At 42.2% G+C, this 26,285-nt stretch overlaps 1 protein-coding gene across 1 annotated transcript; it reads left to right on the top strand.

The window, feature by feature from the left end:
• Positions 1–31: 31 nt before the first annotated feature.
• On the top strand, positions 32–25,716 carry DNASE2B (deoxyribonuclease 2 beta). The gene is made up of 12 exons (XM_009468223.2): positions 32–283; positions 4,148–4,325; positions 5,605–5,686; positions 6,729–6,890; positions 8,395–8,592; positions 9,159–12,351; positions 14,564–14,633; positions 15,076–15,597; positions 16,700–17,524; positions 19,675–19,796; positions 22,570–22,640; positions 25,463–25,716. Exons 1-6 carry the CDS (start codon positions 165–167, stop codon positions 9,512–9,514), a joined length of 1,095 nt encoding a protein of 364 aa, XP_009466498.1. The 5' UTR covers positions 32–164; the 3' UTR covers positions 9,515–12,351; positions 14,564–14,633; positions 15,076–15,597; positions 16,700–17,524; positions 19,675–19,796; positions 22,570–22,640; positions 25,463–25,716.
• The last annotated feature ends 569 nt before the right edge of the window (positions 25,717–26,285 follow it).

Consider the following 26,285-nt stretch of genomic DNA (forward strand, 5'->3'; position numbering starts at 1 on the left):
CCGCCGCCACCAGCTGTCCCTGCCGCCGGAGCCCCACTTCCCAGGCTGGGCAGCCGCCCGGGGTGCGCTTACTGCCGCGTACAGCAGGAGCTGACAGCTAACGCAACGCAACTTCTGCTTTTAGAACCTACTCAGTGCTCGCCCTGTGCAGCCGAGAAACCAAAATGCCTGCGGGATCTGCACGGTGTCACCCTGCTTTGCTTTCGCTATTGCTTCTCTCCTCCGCGCCCCTGTGGGCAGCTGAGATCTCCTGCAGGAATGAAGATGGGGAGCCAGTCGATTGGTAAGTAAATACCGCGCAGGGGAGAAACGCTGGGTGAGTAAATAACCCTTGAGAGTAAACCACGTGAAGTAGGTGGATCGCTGAGAAGTAATGCGTAGCAATCACTGTTTTAATCCTGTTTGCCTGTGAGTAGTAGCTGAATTTTGCATTTGGAAAACCTAGGATAAGTTATTGAAATATGATTTCATTTCCCTGAACCAAACACCCTGCTGCATTATGACTAACTGCAAAATAATCACCGGTTTACACAGCGTTCATGTCTCATCATCAAAGGGAGCGTAACCTGTGTTGGGGCGCCAAGGCTGCACTCACCGGCGGCAGCCCCAGGGGCGCCTGGCCCGGGCCAGGGCTCCAGCACGTGGCTCATCTGGCTGAGGGAACTGAGCCGAGCGGGGAAAACGGCCGTATCTCGCCCTTAGCCTCGTCGCTCCTACCCAAACAGCAGCGTGGTGGGACTTGTCCCCTCGCTGCCGTTGCTGAGGGGGAGCAGAGGCTGAGCAGCCCCCGGGAGGGATGGGGAGAGGCGTGGGGTGGGGGCGGTGGGGTGGGAAAGCGCCTTGTGACTGAGGGGCCGAGGTTGCTCCCGCCACCCAAGCCACCGGCACGTTAGAGCTGGGACCATCCCACTGCCAGCAGTGAGCCCACGTTTGGGTATTAAATGATTAATTGGATTAATGCGCTTTGAAGATGAAAGACGCAAAGTATAATGACATCCAACCCAGGTTTAAAAAGTGAAAAAAGGGCTCTTAAAAAAGAGCACCGAAGCTTCTCAGAAATAAATATCGTAAAAGAGAAACTGATTTAAAAAGAAAAGTTTCTTTCTCAGGGAGCAATGATTAGTTTGGATACAAGTGATAAAGACATAGGTGCTATTCTTGCACGTCCCTTCCCTTGCACACAGCTCACTGCAGGGAAGGCAGGGCTCCTCACCCTGCGGGCAGGCTGCTCAAGCAGGGGCATAAAGCCAGCTTTGCTCTCTGTTGGCCTAGCATCAAACGTATGAGAGTCCGCTCCGTCCCTGTGACTTGTCACCCTTGCCAGGGCCCTTCTGGATAATGGGAGTTTTTCAGGAATCAGACTCTTAGTTGGTGCAGCTTAAAGGTACGAGAAATTTCATTTCTCCACAAACTGCAATTATTCCTTGCAGAATGTGTCTGCGTGTGCTAAAGCTAAAGCTAAAACAAAACAAAACAAAACAAACAGACCAAACCCCAAACAAATAAAAAAAACCCCAAAACAAGAAAACATTTACCATCCATTTCTTAAACGAACACAATTTTTGTATGCAAATTCTCTGAGAAATTCTTTGAAAGCTGTGACTAGGAGTAGTTCACCTGTGCCGCCATGTGTGTGAACCCCAGTGACGCGGGACCCATTCCAGGTGGGAGCGGGGGGGCCTGCACAGGTAGAACCATGCTCCCTTCTGCCAAGTTTAGCAGGGAGGACATGAGGGATTTCCTTTCCAATGCGCCATGATCAAATGAAAGAGAAACTTGCCTATCTGTCTGTGGGGGTCATCCTAGTTTATTGACAAGAAATAGTCAACTTCTGCCTGATTCTGGATTTGGTTGCTATGAAGCTGATGATAGGAGAAGCAGAACTGAAACTGCTGAGAAGAGCTTCCTCTTAACCAAAAGATGTTGACACCCTCTCAAACAAACACAGCACTGCAGGTTTTAGATTCAGTTAGCAAGAGCTTTATGTGAGTTCCTACTATTCAGTGGTTTCATCCTGCAATATTCCAGAATTACTCATTATTAGTGTGCACACACCCTTTCATTTGCCACAAAACCGGAGGAATCCCTTGCCTTCCCTGACCCGATCCCACCTGTGCTCCCAGCCGTGCCTGCAGTTCCCACCCACACGCGGGGCCTGGGCTGGCAAAAGTCCCCCGGCGTGTTTTCATTCCACTCGGGAGCTTGTCCCGCCGTCTTCACTGCACCTCGCGCAGGGGCTACCAGAGCAAAGGGCACCAGGATCGGCTCTCTAAGGAGGGCAGAAAGTCTTCCCTTCATTCATCCAAACTCGCTGTATTCTGTGGGAAGCTTTTCATGCACATAAAAGCCAAAACTCTGCTTTCTGAGGTGTATTGAGTCAAGGACTGAAGCCACGGATGCACGTTGTTTGGGGTTTTTTTTTGGGGGGGGACAAGTAAAGATGTGATTATTTGTAGTAACTTTGTGTTCAGTCACAAGCAAACAACGTGACAGTGCTGATCGGGTATAAGCGGATTTGCTTTTCCTTGGTTCTCAGGAAAATAACTTTCGGTCTGCTCCCACAAATGCCTAAGCTCTTGAGAAACTTCCTGTGCACAAAGCAGTGAAGACTTTTATGCAACTTTAATTGCTAGTACACTCAGCTGGCTTTCTGGAAAGGGCCAAAACATGTATCCACTGGGAATTGGCAAGCAATTTACTGATAGCTCAACTACTAGCATTTCCGTAAGCGTACCTGCTAACGCCTATTTATCAGATGCAAGGCTGTGAACACCCCAAGAGCATAAATCTTCCAATACATTTCAAAGCCGTTTGGAAAGGCTCTGTACACTAATTCCTGGATCAGCTCGTACTACGGTAACGGGTGCTACCCCTCTCCTTTCCAAATCTTCATTTCAAATAAAGGGATTGTTGTGACTCCATACATGGACAGCTCTCTTTATACAGCCTTGCTGTATAAACCACCTCCTCCTCTTCGCTGTCATCTGTCATCAGCAACAATTTCTCCAGAGATATTTAAGGAACATCACTCACTCCGTGGCAAGGCAGGTGGATTACCAGGATCACCAGGGGTGTGTGTTTCTCTTCTGCCAGTACGTGTACGTTTCCCACAGATTAAATATTCCTCTGGCAAAATGCTTTCCTGCCACTTCTTACCTGCTGTCGGAGATGCCTTTTTTGACCAACTCGAGACTGTAAATCAGCTGGGCAAGGCTCGCTCCTCCTGACGTACTTGAAGGGTTAAGCACAGTCAGGCTGCATTTTTGGTGAATAGTATAGGATTGAAAATAATGCCACTCAGTTCTCACTATTGACATAAATAACAAATGACTCAAGTACAGCACTCAAACAAAGTGGCTCAATTAATTATATTGCAATTAATCCCATGGACGTGTGCACTGGGAAAACCTGTTTACTTCGTCAGGGACATTAATATGAATGGAGCCATTTACTGACAATATTGAGTACTCTGCAATTTTGAAAAGATTTGTGTTTCTGGCTAATGGTTTGCAATATCCAGTCTGCAACAGTTCAGCAGAGTGCGAGTCTGTTATGAAAAGTAAGACTGGAACAACATTATCACATGGCTTTATGCTTATGTTGTGGTTTTAATATGTATAAATAGAACATTCTGCATTTTTATAATTGTAATAAATAATTTTATCTATTTCATATAAAGTTATATTTATATAATATAAAAATGTATTGGTAAGAGGTGTCCAGGTTGACTGTGAGAATGTCAGACTGAGTTTGGGACTTGAGGTTCTCTACCAGAACCAGGAGCAATAAGGATTTGGTGGCTAAACAGGACTCCAAACCAGGGCTGCATCAAATTCTTTTGGGGTATCAACAGCAGCCTGGCCACAGCAACAGGAGTTCGGTGCCGAATCAGCCTCCCTTGCTTGCTAAGAAGCAGAGCAAATTTGTCCGCAGCAGGTACTGTGCTGCCAAACTGCTGCTGGTCCCCACGCCCGGTCACCTCCTCGAGGCTGAGACATCCACACCGCGGGTGGGCAGCGCTGGGCCCCCTCCGGCGTAGGCATGCCCCGAGTCACCCTTCTCTTAAATCCTCGGGGGGGGAGGAAATATTGATTTACACATTTAAACGGGACGGTTGTAAAAAAACAATTGCTCTTCACTGTTGCAGGTTTGCCCTTTACAAGCTGCCGAAACACGCCAAAGGAGAGATTCCCACGCTGGGGCTGGAATACATGTACATGGACGCCCTGGCTCCGCAGTGGCAGCTGGGCAAATACCTCATCAACATGACACAGGGTGCTCTGGGACAAACACTGAAGCAGCTGTACGAGATGTATGAATCCAAGGCAAGTGACATTTAACTATCATTTTGTTAGTACGCTTACTTGATATTACATGCAAATGAAATTAAACCAACCAAAATAAGCTTGTCGAGGTATGGCCGGACCTGACCAACTAGATCTACTAAAACACATAAAGGGGAGTGTCTTGAGAGCTGGGCAGATTATGTGCAGTTTTGGCTACAATTATAAGTTATCCTCGAACTTCTAATTTCTAGTCAAGCCTTTCACACCCTTAAAGTATTGTCCATCAAAAAACGAGCGTTGGTACATAGTCCCTTTGGCTTCTTCTCTGCAGTTCATGTTGAGCAACGTCTGAAGCTGTGAACTCAGACCGGACTAGGACCAGTGGTGACCGTTACAGACACTCATCCTAAGCCCTCCCACGTGCATGTGTTTCACACTCTGTCTCAAATCAAATCTGGGTTTTGCTCTCCTCCCTGAAATCACTGGGACTGCTTTAGCAGCAATATGCTGCTTGTTAGGCCTTTTATTTTCCCCCCACAGTCAGACACCTCATTTATATTTGTGTGACACGATTATAAAATACCACGAGATCTGCCTATAGTTATTTTTTTACCATCTGCAGAGTATTCTTGGGAGCCTGGGTGCGTCTTTGCATTTCTGCTGGGGGTTAGTGGTAGGGTGTCATTAATTTATATGTAAAAGAGATTCCCGGAAGTCAGTCAAATACTGGCAATCCAATCAACTGCCCTATTCCAGGTCTCGCCGTAATTGTAATAAACTGTTTATAAACTCAAAGTACAGTGGGAGGAGAAACGTGTCCCAACTCCTTTGAAGTTCTCTATTCAAGGGGAATAAGGTGCGGCCATATGCAAATATTTTGCAAAAAAGCATTAATTGCTTGTCCTTCATAAGAGCACTCGTCATGTCTATTTTTCCTCAGCAAACATTTTCACTGCATCACAGAGAGGCACAAAAAAAAGAGGGGGGGGGGGGGCGGACGGACTTCTTTGCAAGTGCGTGCCCAATAAACCCGTGTAAATTATCTTAGTGAGCATATTCGACCTCTTGAGGAAGGCCTACTGCAACGACTGAGAGAACCCCCACTTTATACTAACTGGGACCCTAATGCTGAGTCTTCAGATTTATTTTACTGTAACTTCTGCAGAGACTCTGTCAGCTGAATGAGGGGAAGGATTAGGCTCGTGATGTTCACACAGAGAAGTCCTGAATTCTTTCTTCTGTTCCCAGCAGAAGATGTTCGCTTAAATGCCTTCCTTTTACTGAATGCCATGTTTCAGAAATGTATGTTTTCCTGCAGAGGAACAGCATTGTATATGCGATATACAACGATGAGGTCCCCGAGTCAGACTCCGACGGGTGGAAAAGAGGACATACCAAAGGTACAGGGAGAGTCCCAAGCTACTATTTTATCATTTCTAAAGTTGTGGATAGCATGTACTTATCTGTTTGTCTATCTGCATATCTAAAATTCCTGCCTAAAGCAAAACTGGAGAATGATTTGCACGGGGTGTGGTTTGCTGTATAGTTATATACGCTGCAGCTTCTGTTCTGGCTTTGCTATGCCTGTGCTGTGTTGAAGAACTCTTAGGGCTCATGGACCCTTGGTGTTCAAGAGTTGAAACTCATATAGCTCCTTTCAGCGAGTACAGACCACATCGTCCTGAGCACAATGGCAACAGCGGTACAAGGTGTGAAGGGAAAGGCACCCTAAATATAAACCCCTCTAAACTCTGCCTCTCTGGGGCAAGAAACTGCTGCCAAGATCATGGAAGTGCTAAAGTGTGTAGCTGAGGTAAAGCAAGACTTCAAATAAGTGTAAACTTCAGTGGAGGTCTAAATATTCCCTTGAGGAAGCAGATGGGGTTTGCCCAGCCTGACTCTGGGATGAAGACATTGTGCAGGGCTGGATTTCCAGGCTGCAGCAACGGGGATGGCGCGGGAGCCGTGCTCCTCCCTGGAGCACCCTGCTGCAGGGGGAGGCGCAGACCATCTCTCTGCTGCTTCCCCGTGGAGGAGAATTTGGTCTGGGGAAGGAGACACGGTGTTGACGGAGTCTGTTTCCCCTTGTGCAGTGAATGTATGAAGGGAAGGAAAATGTGCAGTGGAGAGAGGGTCACAGCCACTAAATCATCAGATTTTTTGAAGGTAACATCTGAGCATAGAAAAAGGTTTTGAAAAGATATTTTTTTCAACAGAAAAGTGGTGACAGTGTGAGATAGGCTATGCAGGAGAGAATTAATGCCATTTTAATACAATATTAGTGTCCCCTATAATCCATTAATCTACTCTAGAGCCAGTTCACTGTAGACATTAACACACTGAAGTGTGGTGTCTGCAGCAGCAAATCCAAAGTAGGACACAGCTGTATCATCTCAGAGCTCTTCCCCCCTTAATTCATTTGCAATAACTTCTCTTGGCCAGGATTTCTGCTCTTGGACAAATCACAAGGCTTCTGGGTGATTCACAGTGTGCCCCTGTTCCCTCCCATCCCTGAGGACGGTTATGGGTATCCAGCTACTGGGGAGTCCTACGGACAGACAGCCATCTGTATAACCTTCAAATATGACCAGTTCACAGAAATAGGTATGAAAAGCTTCTCCCTAAGAAAGCCTTTTCCCTGCTGCACCTCTCTGACTGCTTTCCTTGAGGCTTTGCCTCAAAAATTGCTTGTTCTCATCCTTCATTGTCCAATTGGGAAACCAAGTGGGGCCTGGAAACAGCCGCCTTGGCTTCAGTTACGTTTATCCAACCATTTCCTGTGAGAATGTGGGAAATTCACTCTTCTACTCTGTCTCCATCTCCCCATGGGGACTATTGGGATAATAATATTCACAAGTGCATATCAAGGGTAAACTCAGTCCATGCATACAAAATGCTTTGGAAATATAAGGTTAATAATTTTTAACAGTAATAGCTTGCTCAGCTGCAATCATCTGCAGTTCTAAAAATGTAAGGCAACCGCTGCTTGAGCTGGAGTAGTAGCCTTGACACGTCAGAAATATGAAGTATGGAATAAATATCACCCAGAATTTGCCCAGGTACCTTTTGCCAGATAAAATACCGATACGAAAAATTAAAAAAAAAAAAGAAATCTATACCCATAAGATTCAGAACAATCTGATGGTGATATCTGGTACTGGCAACTGAAAAGGGACTATCAAAAGGCATTATAAGAAATCATACTGGTATGTTCCTTAACACTTTTCACACTCTTTTTCACTCTTTTCTCAGTTACAAGCCTCAAATGATATTAATGAACCACATAAGCTGCGCAAATGGCCAGGCTGGCCACCCCCCAGAGCTATCTAAACCAGGCTGCTGTTCGCGGAAGTGCATCTATGCCTGTGTTTAGGGAAAGAGGACAAGAAAATGAGAGGCTGACAGTAATGCTTTTCCTGCTCCATCCTCCCAGCTTCTGGTAATCTGTGGTTCAGGGATTTCCTGAGCCGGAAAGACTGGAAAGTTCCTGATGGACTGGTCTTCCATGAACTCATCTAATGAGCCCATTTGTTCCCTTGCTCTTTAGCGTATCCGTGGCAAGGACTTCTGCAGTTAAGCTGCGCACTGTACAGAAAAGTAATTTCCTTCTGCTAATTCAATCCAGACGCTGAAAGTCAAGCTCTGTTCTCCCTAAAACCAAACTAGACCCTTTGGCAGCTCTTCTGTTTGCATTTGGCTTGGCAACTGTGACTGGAAACTACTCCTGTAAATATGGACAGGCTTGAATTTACTCTGCCGTGTGAGCGCTGTGTGCTTACAGGCTTGAAGATGAGCATGGATGGAGGTGGCAGTGGACCGAGACCACCAGTTAACAGTTCTGCTAGGAATAATGAGGCGTAAGTGGAAAAACCCGAGCATACTCGCCCAACCAGTCCACGGGCTGCAGGGCCAGTCAGAATACAGAGCAATTAAACGTGGTTTTGGTTGCTCAAATAAGATACTTTGACACTGAACTCCTCCAGGAGATAGGCTGTGAAGATTAAGGAGGATTTAGGTTTCCTTTCCAAGGCAGAACGTTACTCTCTTCATTCCTTCGCTTTAACCCATTTTAATTCTGCATGTGTTCACTTCTTTGGGTTTTTCTCAGACCAACAGATGCTGAGTTATAATCCAGGAGTCTACAGCTGTTCCATCCCTAACATCTTCCAAGCTGACCTCCCAAATCTGCAGAAGCTCTGCGCAGGGTCCAAGCTGCCCTCGGTCCCCTTGCGCCACCTCTCCAAACTCCAGTCAGCTCAAGGGGAAACCTTTCTCCACTTTGCGAAGTCACACTTGTACATAGATGGTAAGGGAACCTGTTGCTCTATCTGTCACACTTTCTCAAGCAAGTAATAAGCGATTAATGTATTCTTTGACAATTGGTATTTTCTTTGAGGGGAAAAAAGAAGTTCAGCTTCAGAAATAAATGTAACAGAGGGCAGGGAAAGGTGTCCTGTCATAATATTCTCTCAGCCCCACAAAACAAAAAGCTGTCTGGTCCTTCAAACACCTTCTTAAGATGTTCAATAACGGGATTTTCAGAAAAGTTATTTCCTGCTATTCAAGGGTAACAAGAAAGAACAAAAATGGGGTTTGAATCAGCTGCGCTTTTTTGTTATGAAGAAGGCTTGAATTTTTTTTTCCTTTCCTTTTTTTCCTGCTGATTGTTTGTAACAGGTTTTCCAGGAGAAGAAGGAAACGTAGAAATGAACTTCTGAAACAAAAGCCAAAATAAGGGGAGGGGGCAAAATCTCTTCTGCCCCACTTTATGCATTGGAATGAAATAAGCCCAGTTTAGGGGATGCTTTTCAGTCCCTTCTTTAATGAAGGAACGTGAAAAACTGATTTCCCACCCCCTGTGTTTTTCCACAGATATCTACGTGGCCTGGGTGGCTCAGGAACTGAAGACTGATTTGTTGGCTGAATCCTGGCAGCATTCCGGCCAAAAACTTCCCTCAAATTGCTCTCTCAACTACCATGTCTACAACATACACCAAATAGGGACGCCATTGAATTCCACCTTTTATTCCATTAATGATCATTCCAAATGGGCTGTTTCCAGGGAAGACGAAGATCAGTGGACCTGCATCGGAGACTTAAACCGCGCTGCTGAGCAAGCTTGGAGAAGCGGTGGGTTCATCTGTACGCAGAACGAACACATCTACAAAGCCTTCAGACATTTGATAATCCACTATGAACGTTGCACTGATGCTTCCACATTGATATAATGAACCATTCCTCCCAAACAGCACAGCCCCTCGTTACATAGAAAGCGTAGGAAATGTCTCCCTTAAATTATATTTTCACTCTGAAAAATGGCCCTGTGAGTCGCCAGATGTGTTAGACCTTCACCTTGTTAGCTATAAAAGCCGACGGTTTGCAGGTAAATTACAGCTGTTTTTCTCTGGGTGCTGGACCAGCAGGCTCTGCGTGTGCTGAGTCCCGCTCTGCTCTCTCCTCGGCCGAGACGCTGCTGCTCAAGGCTGCACCGAAGCCCACCGCTGTGAGCAACCGCGCGCAGGCGGCCCCAGGGGAACTTGTGAGGGATGCTGGCCACAGGATGGGAGGAACCACAGAAACCTGTCTCGTTAGCTGGGTTGTCGGGGCTGGGCAGCTAGCAAGAGAAAAGTACCCCAAAATGCTTCAAAATCGCCCCGTGTTCCAGGTGCTGTTGAGATCAGTCACAGCATTTCTGCTCAGCTTGGGGTGAATCTCTTAAAGAGCTGACATAATTGGATACAGACAGGGAGACGAGTAGATCTGTGGACAGGAAGGCTTCATTTTTACATTATTAATTTTTAGAGAAGAAATGAGCTTTAAATCATTTGTAACCAATGGCTTGGGAGTTTTTCTAGTGCTTTTATTCACGTACAGCAACCTTATAAACAAATAAACACGTCCAAAATATGAATAAGCAAAATAAATTAAGAGCAAAAATGGCCTGTTTACAGTCTCCCTCTTCCATCTTTATAGTTATTTGTGGTTGGTTACAATGTTTTATAGCTGCCAAAGGAAAAATGGAGACAATTAGGAAAAAGAATTAAAAAGAAAAGAGAAGAAAATATTTGAAGGAAGATGTTATTTCACCTACATTTTCACACTACAGCAAATGTGGCTGTTAATTTTCAACACCTCCAGTCTCAGGCTTAGGACCTGAAGTTTCCATGGACTTGCTATAAAGACAAAGCGAATTTGCAAAATCCTGATACACTCTTGGGTTCAGATTTCAAAAGTGTATCTGTATTTAATATGTTCCTAAATATATCTATAGGTTATATCTCACATGTATTTTTTTTTTCTGAATTGCTAATATAAACTCCAGTCTGAAGAGCTGGCTGTCCTGCTAATAATTCTGTTTTGCTGTGTTCATAGTCCATACCGCTGATTCTCCACAACAGTGTCTTAAAAGGAAGTAGATATAAAGAAATGCCCCACAACCACAAGAAGTTGTCGAAGATTTCCTTCCCTTTTCACCCTGAAAAATCAACCAAACAACAAAGTACCAGACAAATGAATTTCAGAAAACATTTGTGCATGCTTCCTGAAGAAATAAAAATAATGTATCTGGCCTGCTTAATGAAGAGAATTGTCCAGGAATGGATTTTATATATGGTCGATCTGGACTGAAGGCAAACCCGAGTCTCAGAGCTCAGTGAAAATAATGTAGATAGTTTAGATATTCTGCACAAAACAGGGCATTTTCTTTTCCCTGCATATGACCAAAGAGCATCTGATAAATAACTTGCTTGATACTGTTTTTTCTCTGATGCTTGTCAAATTGTTTTACATGTCTACTTTTCATTGTTTTACTAGCTGTTGTCAAGCAACACCTCTCTGTGGCAGTGAAAATTGCCAGCGACACAGAAGGCTGAGCAGTGGGATGGTCGGGCATCACTCAGATAAGCCAAGATAAAATTAATTTCTCTTGTCCACCTCTTCATGGCGGACAGTAACCCAACCTGTCCAAACTCTTATGTCTTGCCCACGCATGACCTGAGTGTACAGGAATGGCGAGCAATCCTTCACTGGAGAGGCTGCTGGTAGTGGGCACCTATGGCACAACCTGCATTTCTTATTGTAGACACTCAGCCCCACAGCACTGGGGTCACAGCTCAATAGCAGAGAGTCTCCATCCACCTGCTGTCACAACAGTGTTGCCACAGCCCTGCTCCCCAGGCTAAAAGTCAACCGTCCATCACTTGACTTTAAGTGCTGATTGTGATTCTTAATTATTTGATCAGTTGATAGCTGTCATAAAGCTTCACAAGACTACTTATAACATTCCTCTTTCATTATAGCCAAGACTGGTAGCCTCCATTTTAGCTGTTACTGATGAGGCATAAACAGCAGTGGGAAGATGGAGAGAAACAGCTGTACCATACAACGTTACAAGCACCTAAATAGCCAGGTGGTGCACACACTCATTTCAGTGGTGTAGCAATAAAAAGGCTGCAGTTCTGGTTCTCTCATTTTTTGACTGTAAACAGTTTTAATTCAGTTTTGCTTTCGTTGTGTAACTTCCATATTTGCATATCCCGGTATTTCTGCTGCACACATTATGAAACATGGGCAGACTCTTTGTTTCCTGAAAGAGGCTGGTAACCAACAAGATAAACCATACAGGTTCTTAAAGGGTTTGTAACTCTCAGGCTCCCTGTGCAAAGGCAAGACCATACGCCACTTACTCAAACTCACACGCCCTCACAGCATGCACAGTGATCAATCGTTGGTGTGAAATATTTATTTTTGCATGTGTTATGTATATATTCATAGAGTTTTTAGTTCGCAAATGTGCTGTTCTTTTTCAAAAATGCCAAATGCTCAACAAATATCTGCCTGTCCCAGTGACTCTGTGCTGCCTTTGCTGCCCACTGCCACCCTTTTGACTGGACAGACCTCCTCCTGCGGAAGGGGACACCTGGCGCGGCCCCCTCGGCGATTTCAGGGGGACCTGGCCGGCAAAGCTGATCCTGCAAAAGGGCAGAAGTCTTGGACCCTGGCACGGAGAGGGGAGAAAGCTGGTCTCTCATCTGGAAACCCAGAGTCTCTTCTCCTCAGCATGCAGGTATGGCTATTCTGACCCTTGGGCTCTGTTCTAGTTAGACTAAATGAGAACATGTATTATACATTAAAATTGTTTGCCAAGGGAGTAGGAGAGGCCAAAAGCAGACATTATTAATCCTCTAAACATTACTGCAGCCAAGTTTGTAACAAACACAACAGTAGGGATCGTTGTTTGGCATAAATTGCCTTCTAATCATTTCCACAAGCCGAGACTCAGTCCCAGCACGCCCGACAAGCTCGCAAGGGGCAGGAAATGCAAATCCGGCCTCTTGAAATACACGCCTGCCGCTCGCTCACCCGCCGGGACACCTCCCGCCCTCGCCACGGCCACCGCCATCCCAGAGCAAGGGCACAGCTCTGTCTGCCTCTCACTGCTCCAAAAAATGCCCTGATGGCTTGCCTGTAAACCCCTCTATCCCCACAGATGCTTCTACAACACTGGTAATTGTGAATCGTTCGGGTAGTGGTTTGCTGTGTTGGAAGAGGGCAGTTTTACACAGACTTAATGCAAGAGGTCAAAGGATTAGACATTAGCCTCACTAGAAGAAAAAGCTCAAAAGAGATACATATTTGAAGGCACAAAAACTTAAACTGTGTGAAGTTTAATTCCAGCTGGGCAATTGCAATACTGGAAAACAGGCACAGGCACTGCAGCCCCAGGCCACTTCAGAGGGCAGCCTTTATGGTGGGATTGCTTCTGGTGTCTCCACGACGACTGAAGATATACTGAGCCCTCACGATGGGAGTGATGAGCAACGTATCGGAGAATTTCTGGGCTCCGTGCCAGCTGTCTGCCAGCACGCCAAGGGAAGCTTTGGGAGACATTTCTCTGACTGAGCGGGGAACTTTCCCTTCCTCAAGGCATGCTAACTTAGCCCAGCACTTGGACTTGTCACAGAGGTTCGCGGGTGTATTTCTGAACCACAGCAAAGTCTGCTTCAAAGTGTGCTGGATCGCACTTTTTAAAAAAGTACAGAAGTCCTGCGAAGCCCAGGAGGTTTGACCATTTCGCTGTCGGTAATGCCCATTCTTCCAGCTATCCTTGCAAACCACAGACGCTGCTCCCCTCTCGGCACACTTTGTGTAGTTTTCTGCTCTCAAAATGGGCAGTTTCCAGTAAACGCATCCAATGTAAGCGCCTGTGTCAAACAGGGCTTCCTCAGCTTGCCCGCAGCGTGAAGGGAGAGGGTTATTTTTGTGAAGACATATGGGCCTCTCTCATCTCTCTCTCCTGTTTAAATATATACACTGCTGACTCCCGACAGTAATGAAATGCTCAAGAGAATTTGTTTTAATGTATCAAAGCATCCTTGGCGTTATTAGCGTAGTCACGTAATTATCCCCAGAGAAACTTACACCCATATGTTAACGCCCATAAATTATTGTGTGGATCTCTTTTATACCTTTATTTTCAGTTTCTGGGAAAAATACATCACTGGGTACTCAGTATAGTAATTGCTTCAGAAGGTGTGAGCTGCCTATGCCGTGGGTAAAACGCTCGGGAGACAGAGTAGCGCTGGCAGCATCTTCCAAAAGCTCGGTGTAAGCCAAAGCCTAACTGTGCTCAGAATGTGATGCAAGAATATGAGGCACCTCTTCAATTTCACAAGAGTTTTCTTAAAAACAGGAATTTAACAAAGAGAATGGAGATAAATAGAAATTTATGTTAGGCAAAGTGTGGAAAAAAAATTGTAGCAGGGAATAAATTCTTCATAGTACAAGGCAGAGAGCCTGATCTGAAATTTCAAGCTAGGATATCAATATCAGTGTTTTCTAGATACCCTGATACCCTGAGAGGCTTAGCCATATCTGACACTTTTCTGTTTAGATTGGAGATACCAGATTAAAGGCCTAATCTGCTGAATTTTCTCATAATCCATATGAACTTGGCATGAATGCAGTAAAAGAAGCTGCACATGAACTCAGAAATCAGTTGTAGCGCTTTCAGATCTTGGCCTCAGACAGGAGGTAGCTCATAATACAATTTTTTAATGCAGGCCCATGGTATGCTTATCTTTATGGTGTTTAACTGATTTATCCCAGTATTAAGAGTATGCTATTCTATGCATATTTGATATGTTCAGTTTACTCAAACTGTTAGATACAAAACATGAGGACCTGAAAAAATATATCTTCTTGCCTTCTATAAACAGTTGTGTTACACTTTTACTCAAGTCATTTTAGTAAATCCTCTTGATTTTATTTTTTTTCAGTTGAGTGAGTTTGACATTTCTACACAAGGTACCTGGTGACTATTCTGATTCTCCTGCAAGAGGGATAAAAGTAAGGAACATTCTTCCCCTCCTTTGATCACTTCGCAGCTTGGGAACTGCAAACTGATATTCAAATATTCAAAGCTTTACTGGAGCAGAGCATAGTAATTAATGTTGCCTGCTGGAGTGCTGGCGATTGCTACAAGTGGTTCACCGTAGTACACTTGTACTAGCATTGCCTCATCTATTAATCATAGAAATTTTGCACGCAAATTAGCCACACAGTTGTGCATCATAATACAATAACCCAAAAATCTGTCTTCATATGTATTAATGCCTGCAAATAAGCATGTCACATTGCAGCAGTACACAGTTTCCCCATTACATTCCAAAACCTTCCAAAAGGTCACTAAAAGCCATATCATCAAGTGTTTTCTTTTTGTTCCTTCTGACTTTCTAAAGTGTGTGAGAGTATTTAGCTTCAAGGCTTTTTTGTGTCTGTTTTTTTTCAGGTTTCCTTTTGGGGCTAAGATTCTGCCAGCCAAAAATCAGTATTTCTCTTGCTATAGTGCAGTTTTAAAAATGTATTTTTGCACTGGTACGAGTATGCTCAGCACCACTGTCCACCACTTCATGTTGAGGATTAAAAATGCCCAGCTCAGTACACATTTCAGGAACTGTTTCCTTCCCCGCTCTGAAAGCTACTCAATTTCGCATACCGACCTCGTAAATCCTAGGTGTTGCGCAAAGGAAATCTGCATCTTTTCCTCTGTTGCTTTCTAACTACTCCAAATACTTCTTTCGTGAAAGTCAAGGTGAGAATGAGGGAACAGACAATTTTGCATGGGACATTTTGGAAGGAAAGACCATGGAAGAAATGCTGCACAGCAAATAGGGACAATTAGTACAGTTGTGTTCCCAGCCGCCCACCAACCTGCTCTCCTCTCTACTGCCAGAAGACGTGAAGAACCAGAGGAATGGGAGCAAAGAGAGCTGGCAGGAGAAATGGAGAAGAAGGAACCAGACAACTGAAGGTGAGCAAGAGGGAAAGCAAGGGAAGAGCAGGAGGGCCATTAGGATGGGCGACACCAGGGAGAGGTCAGAAACCTTGAGTCTGGTGACAGAAAACCATTAGGAGTTAACTGTGCAGAAATCCAGTTAACAGGCTGTTTCATTTACTATGATAGTTATTTAACATTTACCCATTTTACAGATATAGCCTCCGTAGGCTATGCCACAGAGAGATAAAAATGAGAGGCATAGACTGAAGTGACTTAGCCAAGTATTAAAAAAAACCAAACCAACAAGCCAACACCCGGAGAGAAAGTTGCTACCCATCTGTTACCAACCCTACAAGAGGCGGGGCAAGGCAAAGTCAAAAGCATTAAATATGTAAAAGTAGGAGGGAGAAATTCACAAGCTAAGCTAAACAGTTTGAACCACACATATTTGAACAACACGCTAAACCAATTTTTTTAAAAGAAGGAAGCCACTATTAAGGTTGAAAGCCAACACAAAAATACACTGAAAACAAGAGATGCAAAACGTTCACAAGAGTAACTGCAGATCATTTCATTACGGATCGTGACACTAAAGGTAGCTTCATTCATTCTTGTGGCATTGAGGGAACTGCAGGCAAAAAAGTAAATACAAATACAAAAGAACATAAACAGAACTTAAATAGTGATAAGCAAACTGATGCCTTTAACGCTTTGCTCTTGGGATTGTTATTACAGATATCTCTACCAGATATGGCCTTTTATTCTCAGGTAAAAATCAAGCTTAGTTTAGAAACCTCCCCAGTTTTATATTTTCTTTGGTTTCCCTTCTGCTCCTACTTTGCTCTCCAGCACTAAACAAACCACCACTGGATTAATATAGTTGTTTCTCACCGCACTGAATCAAAATCAGCAAGCATTCCTAGATATTACTTACTGTCACTTGGCTCATGGTGGCCTGCTGTTCTGTCACCTGCCGGTCTTGGATCCCACAGAGGAATAATGGCAGCATAGAAGCTGTAGCTCTATAAAAAGTGTCATCTTAATATCAGAGGAGGAGCTAGGCACAAGGGGTTGGCTTCACAAATGTAAATATTTCATAATCTATTTAGTAACGTGGCTTTTCTTTTTCCCCCAGGCAAAAGCTTTAATAAAAGAATAGGTCTACTGCAACAAAGGGAACAACAGCAAAAATAGAGACAAGGACACATCCTAACCCCATTAATATCAGTGGGAATTTGCCTTCATCTTCAGTGGGAACAGAACTTCAAAGACACGGGCATCACCCATAGAACCTGGAGGATAAAAGCTGAACTTTTCATGGTCTATGACACAAACCGCGCTTCGAGGATGGTAGTGTCGTCCCGACACGGTGGAAATGTCCCCAGCGAGAGTTTCACATCCTTGGCTTGACCACAGCCTTGTCCCTGGCGCTGCCAGGGCGCCTGTTAGGACAGACGTCAGAGAGGCCACGTGTGGGCAGTTTCTTTGACAGAAGAACCCCTCTGAGGCAGGACCACGCAGGACCTGGGCAGAGATGAGCCTCCTCTTGGTGAACACTGTCTCTCTTGCTCTTCATGGCTTTACTTTCAGTGCCCAAATCAGGAAGAAGTGATATCCCCGCCTTTAGAGGTATTTTTGTTTACGTCTCAGTCATTGAAGATATTCTTTCAAAGCCTGTCCCTGGCAGAATAAAGACTGAAAGCTGTATCTCCTCAGCCCTACCTTGTGTTGTTAGCACTGAGGAAGATGAGCAGTGTGGGTAGAAAGAACCTTTTCTTCTCCAGGGAGATTCAAGATCTCCCTCCAGGACTAAGACCACATCCTGGGTGCACTCTGCCTGCTAAATGCTGTGAAAAACCAACGTGGGAAAGCCAAGATGAGGGAACTCAAGAACATCATCTCTGCAGGTCTTGGTTTGGTACTGGCACCAGACAGCAAAGAAGAAATTAAAAGAACAGAGGTACCATTCTTCTGCTAACAGCAGGACTAGTCCCTCTCTTTTCTTTGGATGCCTCCTTATGCTTCTCCCATTCCCGGGATTGTATAGTAAGACACAGTATCAAGTCACTGTATGATAATGTGCGTAATGTAGAGGAGAAGTTGTTACGCTCTTGATGGGTGAGTTCATCTGCCCCACAAACACACAGCTCCTCATAGTCCTATTTTAGCTCTTTAAGAAAAAGTCCCCCTCTGTGCTTCATTATTGGTCACCAAAATGTTTCACAACAGACTCTTTGAAATAAACCGAACTCCAAATAATGGTAGGTGTTTCAGGAAAATGTTCCATAGGAGTGTGTACCCTAACTAAGGCCTCCTCATTAATTTCAAATTGTATTTCATATGGGATCTGCACCACCAGTCCATTGCAGGTCATATCAAGAAAAAAATTACAAACCTTTTCAGAAAAGCCCCTTTAAAAGAAATATGTTTACCGTATGCTAATATGTCTGTGTACTACCCAGCAATGATTTTCAGTCCCTGGGTGTAGAGAGATCTATGGACAACCTTTAAGAAAGCCACAAATATGACTACAAAATACAAGTTCATACATATTTTCCATACCTTACATTTCTTAAGGAAGCCTGTGCCTCTACTGGAAAACTATAGGGAAATTTCAAAACCTGTGCTTTTTGCAAGTCAGATCTATATTGTATGTCAAAATATACAGTTGGGGTTCTGTGGTTTTTTTGAGAGAGTGAGCATTCATTGCTCAGGATCCTGCAGGAACAGAGAACTTACGGTTTCAATATTTTTTTCAATAAAACGCAGTATTTCTTTAATGCTAAATTCCATTGGTTTCCAGTGCCCTCGTTTTTAACAATCAGCATGTATACAATCAGTCTAAGAAATGAGGAATGAAGCATGTGGTTTGGCTGCTTTGAATATCATATAATAATGCTCCTTGAGTTTGTGGGCTTCGCTTGGTAGTCCAACTAAAACGACTGTCAGCTAGACAGACAGGGCAATAAAGGTGAAACACAGTACTGCAGATAAGAAACCAAGCTTTATTTCATGGTCCCTGTCTTTCCTGGGTATATGAGCTCAGCACTTTGTGGGATCAAGTGACACTCTTAAACATAACGCTACCGAGCGCAACCAACTTGATTAGATTAGTTAAACCCATGTGGTAAAGGCAAAGTGAAACTGAGCAGCTTCATGGCCCTCACCACGTATACCACAAACACGGTATCTTCCCTAAGCAAAGGAAATTTCAAGGGCTAGCAGCATCTGAAGTAAGTCTAGTGTAATTTAAATGTAGCATTGCATGGAGCGTGACAATAAGATCAACTGAGTAAAAAACTAGAAGAGCTACACTCTGGACAGATTTATGAATGCACTGCACAAATTAATATGTATTTGTGCAAAGTATTCAGGAGAAGAGAATATGTTTCTTCTAAGAGGATGTAGGTGTGGCTACTACAGTGTACCAAAGAGATGAAAAAAAAAAAAAATCCTGTTGATGCTGTGTTCTTGTTGTGTTTGAAGTAATAATTAGTCTGGCGTCAAGTTTGAATGATAACTATTACTTTCTTCACACAGATTTTCTAAGCTTGAGAGACCAGTTTTCAAAAGCTCTCTAGCAAAGCTATTATATTACCACTATTACTCCATCAGAAGAAACTGTTAAAGGATGATCAGAAATACTGAGGGTGTGTCCTGGTTTTCCTGTATCTTCTTAGGACTGGGCTTCAAAAATGAAAGTCAGCTTTTCTGACAGTAATCTCTCATAATTACAACTGAAAATGATGCAACTGGCAAATTCTCAACAGCCTTGGAAATTGAACCTAATACATTCAAAGGCATAAGCCTTTAAAATACTTCACACGTAGACGCTTTTTCCCAATATTCTCTATTAGAACTCAAGTTTTTGTTCTTAAAGAAAAAACCCATGCGATTTCTTTCATTGCTGATACAATTTTGTATCTGTTATTGCTCTGAATTTTCTGTTTTGAATACTCCCAGAAGGAGGTTGTCACTTCAGATGCCCCAGACTCTGCCAAATGACTGGCTTTCCATGCAGCTCAGCCATTTCCCTCCATTGCAGGTATTAGATGCCCCAACTGACTTCACTGTAACTCCAGTTCGTGTTTTTTTTTTTTTTTTCTTTAGGATGATTCAAAAAACAACTCTTGAAAAGAAAGCACTTTTACCAGAACAGATATTTGGATTCCTTTTACTCCAAACTCCCATAGCACCGTGTCCCAGATGGCTTAATACTGAAAAGGATGCCAGTAAGTCTTGTATATGGATGTGTGAGCATACTCTATAAAAAGAAACAACTGAAGAGCTCTAATACTGTAAAATAAAGCATTCAAAAGTGAGGAAATATAGAACTACATTTGCCTGTGCAACAGTGATTAGGCCTGTGTATGGCTATCCTTTACAATTGGACCATCTTTTGTTTCGTGCACAAAATCTACAGCTTTCTCAGCTAATGGGCAGGGGTTTTGCTTGTTTTTAATCCTTTTTATTAAGCGTATAGTCTTCTGGTATTATTTATTGCTCATTACCCAGCTCCGTCCCAGAAGCTAATTCTGTCATGGGAGTTTTCTATGTTTAGCTCCCTGAAGTATTATGGTTCTCAGGTTTGGTCTAGGGTATGTAGTAGTGGTACAAATAAGATGTACGTCTATGGGTGGAGGGATAAAGAGTATTTACTATTAACAGACTCAAACCGTTCATTTCCTTCCTTCTGTGGGTTCCCCTCCGGTATACTATAGCAAGTTCTGCTCCTAAACAATTTTTCTGACTTTAATATATTATTAGCCACAAGATTATTCTGGCTTCATGCTAAGCCTTTACCTACTAACAAAGCTTTTCTTAAAACTCATTGAAATGCTTTTCACCCTAAGTACATAGTTTGGTTTCTGTCACACAGTCCTCTGCTGGCACTATACATATGTAATGTCTTTTCCAAATCACAGCAGGTGGAAGCTTGGTTTGAGAATAGAATGGAACATCCAGTAGCATTAAAGTTTTAGGTAGTGACTGTTAAAAATTCTTGGAAATGTAAGAAGTATTTAAAGGCCAGACGGTTCATGAAGCTAACAGGAGATTAACTGGCACCAAATGTGGGGCAACAAAATGAGTGAAGAGGGTTATCTGCTGCAGCTTGCTTTTTGAAATGAGAAAAATGGAAACAATTTATGAATGCAAACATGAAGGGGACAGCACTTTTCAAAGAGTTTTGCACTGCAGAGAGTTGTGGAGTGCCTGCCTCTTCCTAAGGCAGGATAATACCTAGAAATACATCCAGTAGGTGAGGGCACCAGACTGACATCTCACCTGAAACAACAAAATTAGCTTATTTAATTTCTGCCAACAGGCATAATGGAATGAAAGATCTTGAGCCCAAAGGAAAGCAAACCATTGTGTCCCTGAAAAGATGGACTGCTTCCTCATGAGATGGTGTTAAGGACAGGCTGCTCTCCATGCAAAGCTGGAGGGGTGCCCAGAGAAACAACAGCATGGCCAATGGATGCGGTTCATCCTTGTCAGGGTGGCAGTCTGTTCCCAGGACTACCAAACAAAATACAGCTGAATGAACAAGTGAGAACAAAATTTTAAATATCAGTCTCAGCCTGGATGAAGGCCTGCAAAATTATACATTTAGTTGTAAAAAAATCTAGAACGACGGGCTAAAAATCCTCAACAGAGACCTGTAAAGAGACTACAATCATCTGAGCAGTATATTCTAGTTAAGTTTTTAAAAAGTACAACAGAATTTGGTCTTGATAAATAACTTATGTGCAGGATCTACAGCAGTTTTGTTGGGATCTCCAGCAACGCCATCACTCCATCTCTCAACGATTCTGTGGTTGGCATCATATCAACAGTATCAACCCTGCAGGTTGTGTAACAAGATAATGATGCAACCCTTAGGGATGAAGGTGGAGGTGCTGGTAGGATGACAAAGTCCCACCACCCACATAGAGTAAGAAATACTTGCGATTAGGTGAGGCTGCAGTCAAACATGAAACATTAAAAATACTGTTTATTAATAATCACAGAACCAATTAAACTGAATTTATATAAACTATTTAATTAACAGATTAGAAAGCCTGAAGTGACCTGTGTGATCTTCTAGTCTGACTTCCTGTATAATGGAGAGCAGATTTCCCTGAACTAGTTCCTGTCTGAATTAGATAGTATCATTTTAAGGGGGAAACATCACATCTTGATATAAATATCAACAGAAAAGTTACCATAATTCTTGGTAACCCTCTCAATGGTTAATTATGGGTAACTATAAATCAAGATTGCAGGTCTTGGATCTTCGTCTGCTAGAGCTAAGCCATGTATTTTTAAATGGATATCTACTACATAGAAAGGTATGTAAAGGGCCCCTGTTAACTTTCTCTTTGATAAGCTAAATAGGTGGAACTCCTTGAGCCCCACATTAGAAGGAGAGTATCCTAATCCTTTAATCATATCTCATGTCTATTCTATGAAATCCCTTTAATTTTTCATGACTCTCTCCGAATTTAGGACACAAACTCCATGTACGACATTCCAATTTGCCTTGCATCAGTGCCAGATACAGAGGAAGCATAAACTTCTCTATTCTTTCTCAATATTTACGTGCTTGGGCGATCAAAAATTAGATTCCCGATTCTAGTCACCCTGTCAGAGAAGTAGCGATTATGGTCTATTAGTCTCCAGCTCCTTTTCAGTGACTCTGCTTCCCAGGAGAGAACTCCCTATGAGATTTGCTGGGCCCTTGTTCTTCTTTCTAGAATATGTTATACGTATTTATCTGTATAAGGCAAAAATGCTTTCACACTAATTTTGTAGAAGAACAAGGCACAAAGGGACTTATCAGAGGTTACCATGAAGTATTTGTGAAGAAGGAAACTGAGGACAGGACAGATCTCCTGAATCCCATACTGGCACTAGTACTACACATTTACATCCAAAGTTGAATTGCAGAGGCCATGACCCGATGCATTGTCAGCTGATGGAGACAATCCTGATATCAGAATGAATGCTGTCGTTCCTTTTCAGATGCGTTTAAAACTCCCGTGGTGAACTAAAAGAACAGGGGAACCATTTAGCCTAACCCTCTCCTGCCAAAGGTAACCATGTCGTACCTTGTTTGTTTTATAAATAATCCTACACAAACTTAGGAAATAAAGTATTTTCCCAAGCAGGAGGAAAATATGATCAAACTGGAAATATAGACAAAAGAAAATATCATCTTAGCTAATTCTTCCTTGTCATCTTGTACAATAACTTTTACTGAAATGGTGCTTTTGATTCTGTCCTCTATCTCCTAATGTAGGGAAGAGAGAGAGTCTTCAGCGTCAGCCTATGTTGGGTAGAGCACCAAACTTGCTGAACCATGTAGACCAAGCAAAAGAGTGCCTGTAATAAAAGGTCTAACTTAAGACTAGATTTCATGATGACTTTCATTTCTTCGTTCAGTCAAACCCTGTGCACCAGGCAGGATTGGCTCTGACAAGCTTCTACTGTAAAATGGTATAAAAGAGGCTGGAATCTAGGCCAGAGCTAGGGATAGTTCTTGGGAAGCTCTCTGGATTTCCTGGAGGGCAAGGTGTGGCTCTGTACGTGGGAGGTAAACGCCAGTGATTTTCTGTTACTAGTAATTAAGTGCAGCTTGAGTTTCATTAATAAGAGCTACATATGCATACTGGAAAAAAGAGTTTATCTGACACTGGGATTATTACATGTTGCCAGCTAAATGTCTTACAATGTTCATTACCTTTGTTATTTTGTGATTAGCACTTATAAATGTCCGAAAGCATGTTCATGTTTTACCAACACATAAGAAAAAAAGTGCTGCCACTGAGAGTTTATAATGTAAAAGAGAAGGAAATGTCCTGATAAATCTCCAAATTATCCCACCAATATGTCTAATATTTTAGAACTACTTCTTGTATTAGCATTTGGTCTTATTAGCTTTAGTCATTTTGCTTTTGATGTTGTTTATGATCACTACCAAATATAGAAACCTGCTTTCCAAAAAGTTATCCTGAGGCGAACAGCCAGCATGGACATAGCAGTCTTAAAAGATTTGATAAACCAATAAAGAAAGGAAACAGAATCTTATCAGAGGAAATGGGCTGGGTAGCCGTAAATAAAATAAAAGAGATACTGCAATTCTAGTGACTATTCATCAAAATTTAGCAATGCAAACAGTAAAAAAACCCTGTAATGTAGCTAAAAATGCCTGTTAACTTAAATTATTTAAAAATCCATTCACTGCAGTCTCTAACCAGGTACTATCTGAATATTACGGCAGATATTCTAAAATTCTTATAAAACATTTTAAAGGGGTTTTTTTTGCTCCATTTTGATGTTTCATAGCATCACACGTTTTCAGGTCAGGAGAAAGCACTGTGATTCTCCAGCCTGACCTTTTGCACAGTACAGGTGACAATTAGATCACGTGATGTCTACATAATTTCTGGTGGAGCTAGAACACTTCCTTTGGAAAAAATCCACTTTCTTGATTTAAAGATTTCAGGTGACAAGGAATACTTCACAGGCCTATCTATCTACATTTTTTCCAAGGCTTAGTTAGTCTAAGGGTTTTGTTTGTTTGTTTTGGTTTTGTTTTATTAATGAAAAACATGTCTCTTGGCTCAGCTTTCAAACAGTACATCTTTTAAAAGATTTGTCTGCTAAACTGAAGATTTCTATGATTACAATTATTCTCTTATGTAATTCCAGGTGAGTTAGCTCTTATGTGATTCATCGATGGGCTAAAGAGATTAAGTTTTTCAAGTTTCTTCTGCAAGAAGGGTTTCTAGATCCCAAATCAATCACGTAGTTCTGTTTAACCAGTTTGTCAGTTTTTGTGTCAATATCAGGCCAAGACATACTGCTCCACCAACGAAATCCCTATTGCTACAGTGTGCTCCCCACATTTATCCACAGAGATAGCATTTCTGTGTGCTCTTAATTGCTTTTCTGTATCGCCACTCTTCATAATGCAGTCCTCCATCAGATAACTGATCTACATTTTTCTTTCCTAGAAATATTAGCCTGCAGTTAACGATATTAATATGCACACTGTTCAAGTTAGCTCATCTTACTAAAGATTCTGGTAACACTGTGGAATAAATCCTTATCATGTATCACTTCACAACTTCTGTTTCTTATGCAAATATTACCTTACAAATTTGTAAACTGACTAGTATGTGTTACTGGCTATTTATAAATACTTCTAACTTATTAATAATGCCAAGTAGAAAACGGTCCTGACTATTTTTTCCCAATTTAAAATTTAAAGTATTTACTAAAAGCTAAAGTGTAATATAGCGGGTCACTGAAATGTATTAAAATAGAAGAATATTTAAGCAACACACTTTGCTTTATTGTTGATAACGTGTGTTGATACCATGGAGTTAAGAGTGATCTGCAAGGGGAACAACAGTTTCACTTGAGGTATTTTACTCTGTAACAAAATAGTTACCTTATTTCTATAGTAACACCTACAAATTATATCGCAATAATTTTCAACAAGGAGAGAATTCTTAGACATCTGTGGGCAACCTGCAAGCAGAAAAAGAAGCAAAATTATTTGCTATATCAAGTTCTATTTATTACAGAGAAATTATTCCACTACTGCACAAATACACCTTAATATAAAATAACAGGAAGTCAATAAATAAAATGAAAACACAAGGTAGCATATTCTGAAAAACAGCTGGCTAGAAATGAGTCATACTGTAATGCTGGATAAACTTTTTCTTCTTCAGTACGTGAAGGAATGTTTTATTAAGGTAGCCCAAGCTATGTGTAATTGCCGCTAGCAGAAAGATACTAGCATTACTTCCCACAAAAAAGACCACACCCCCCCAAGAAACACAAGTCTCTTTACGTGCCCACAACGTTGATGAAATGTTGCCATTGACTACCTTCCCTTTTACAGGACAATTCTTTAGAAAAGGATGGTGATCTCCAGAAGCAGCAAAATGAATTCAGCAAAATACCAGGCTGGGAACAGTAGATGCTTCTTCAGTACTTTTCCATGGGTAGCTATTGGATAAACTTCTCAAAAAGTCTAAATGTATCAAATGACAATTTTCTTGTTTATAGACTTGCTGTTTGGGGAAGTATTCCAGTTTTCTGCACTAGGCATTCGAAGCTCCAGCAAACTCCTTTATCTTTTTTTTTGGTGGTTTTTTTTTTTTTTTGGCTTACATGCAGTTAATGCATTATCTAGTAGTTTTAATCTGCTAACTAACCAGAAGTGCTGACAGACTTGTAGGAAATCAAATGCCCAATATTCATCAGGCTGATCTGCCCAGAGTAAGATAATGGGCAGCTATGTTATCTTGATATGTCCTGTGGGAAGGAATTATTGTAATGTTGGTTGTAACTAGATGTTTAAGATTGTTGACATCCATACACAAAGCAGCTGCAAAGTAATTTTTTTAAACTCATTAATAAGCTTTAAAACTGGACATTCACATGTAGCAGACTATGGAATTTGCATAATTTTTTAAATAATACATTTGCAAGGTTTTTTTGCAAGAATACCACATAATATACCTTCCTTTTTTAAATGCTCTCCTTTGCGTCATTTTTCCTTAGATTATTTAAGTTTTGCTCTCTCAGGCTTCCAAATGCTTCACTTCTTTTTCTTTCTCACATGCACATACATACACATTCTGAGATGTTAGACACAGACCATTTAAATGCACCAGCAATCACTGCTCTTCGCACGGTATAGCAAGAGGGTTACACTAAGC

Source organism: Nipponia nippon, unplaced genomic scaffold (genome assembly GCF_047370975.1).
Source record: "Nipponia nippon isolate SJK-2023a ecotype South Korea unplaced genomic scaffold, ASM4737097v1 scaffold_5, whole genome shotgun sequence".
NCBI classification, from domain to species: Eukaryota; Metazoa; Chordata; class Aves; order Pelecaniformes; family Threskiornithidae; genus Nipponia; species Nipponia nippon.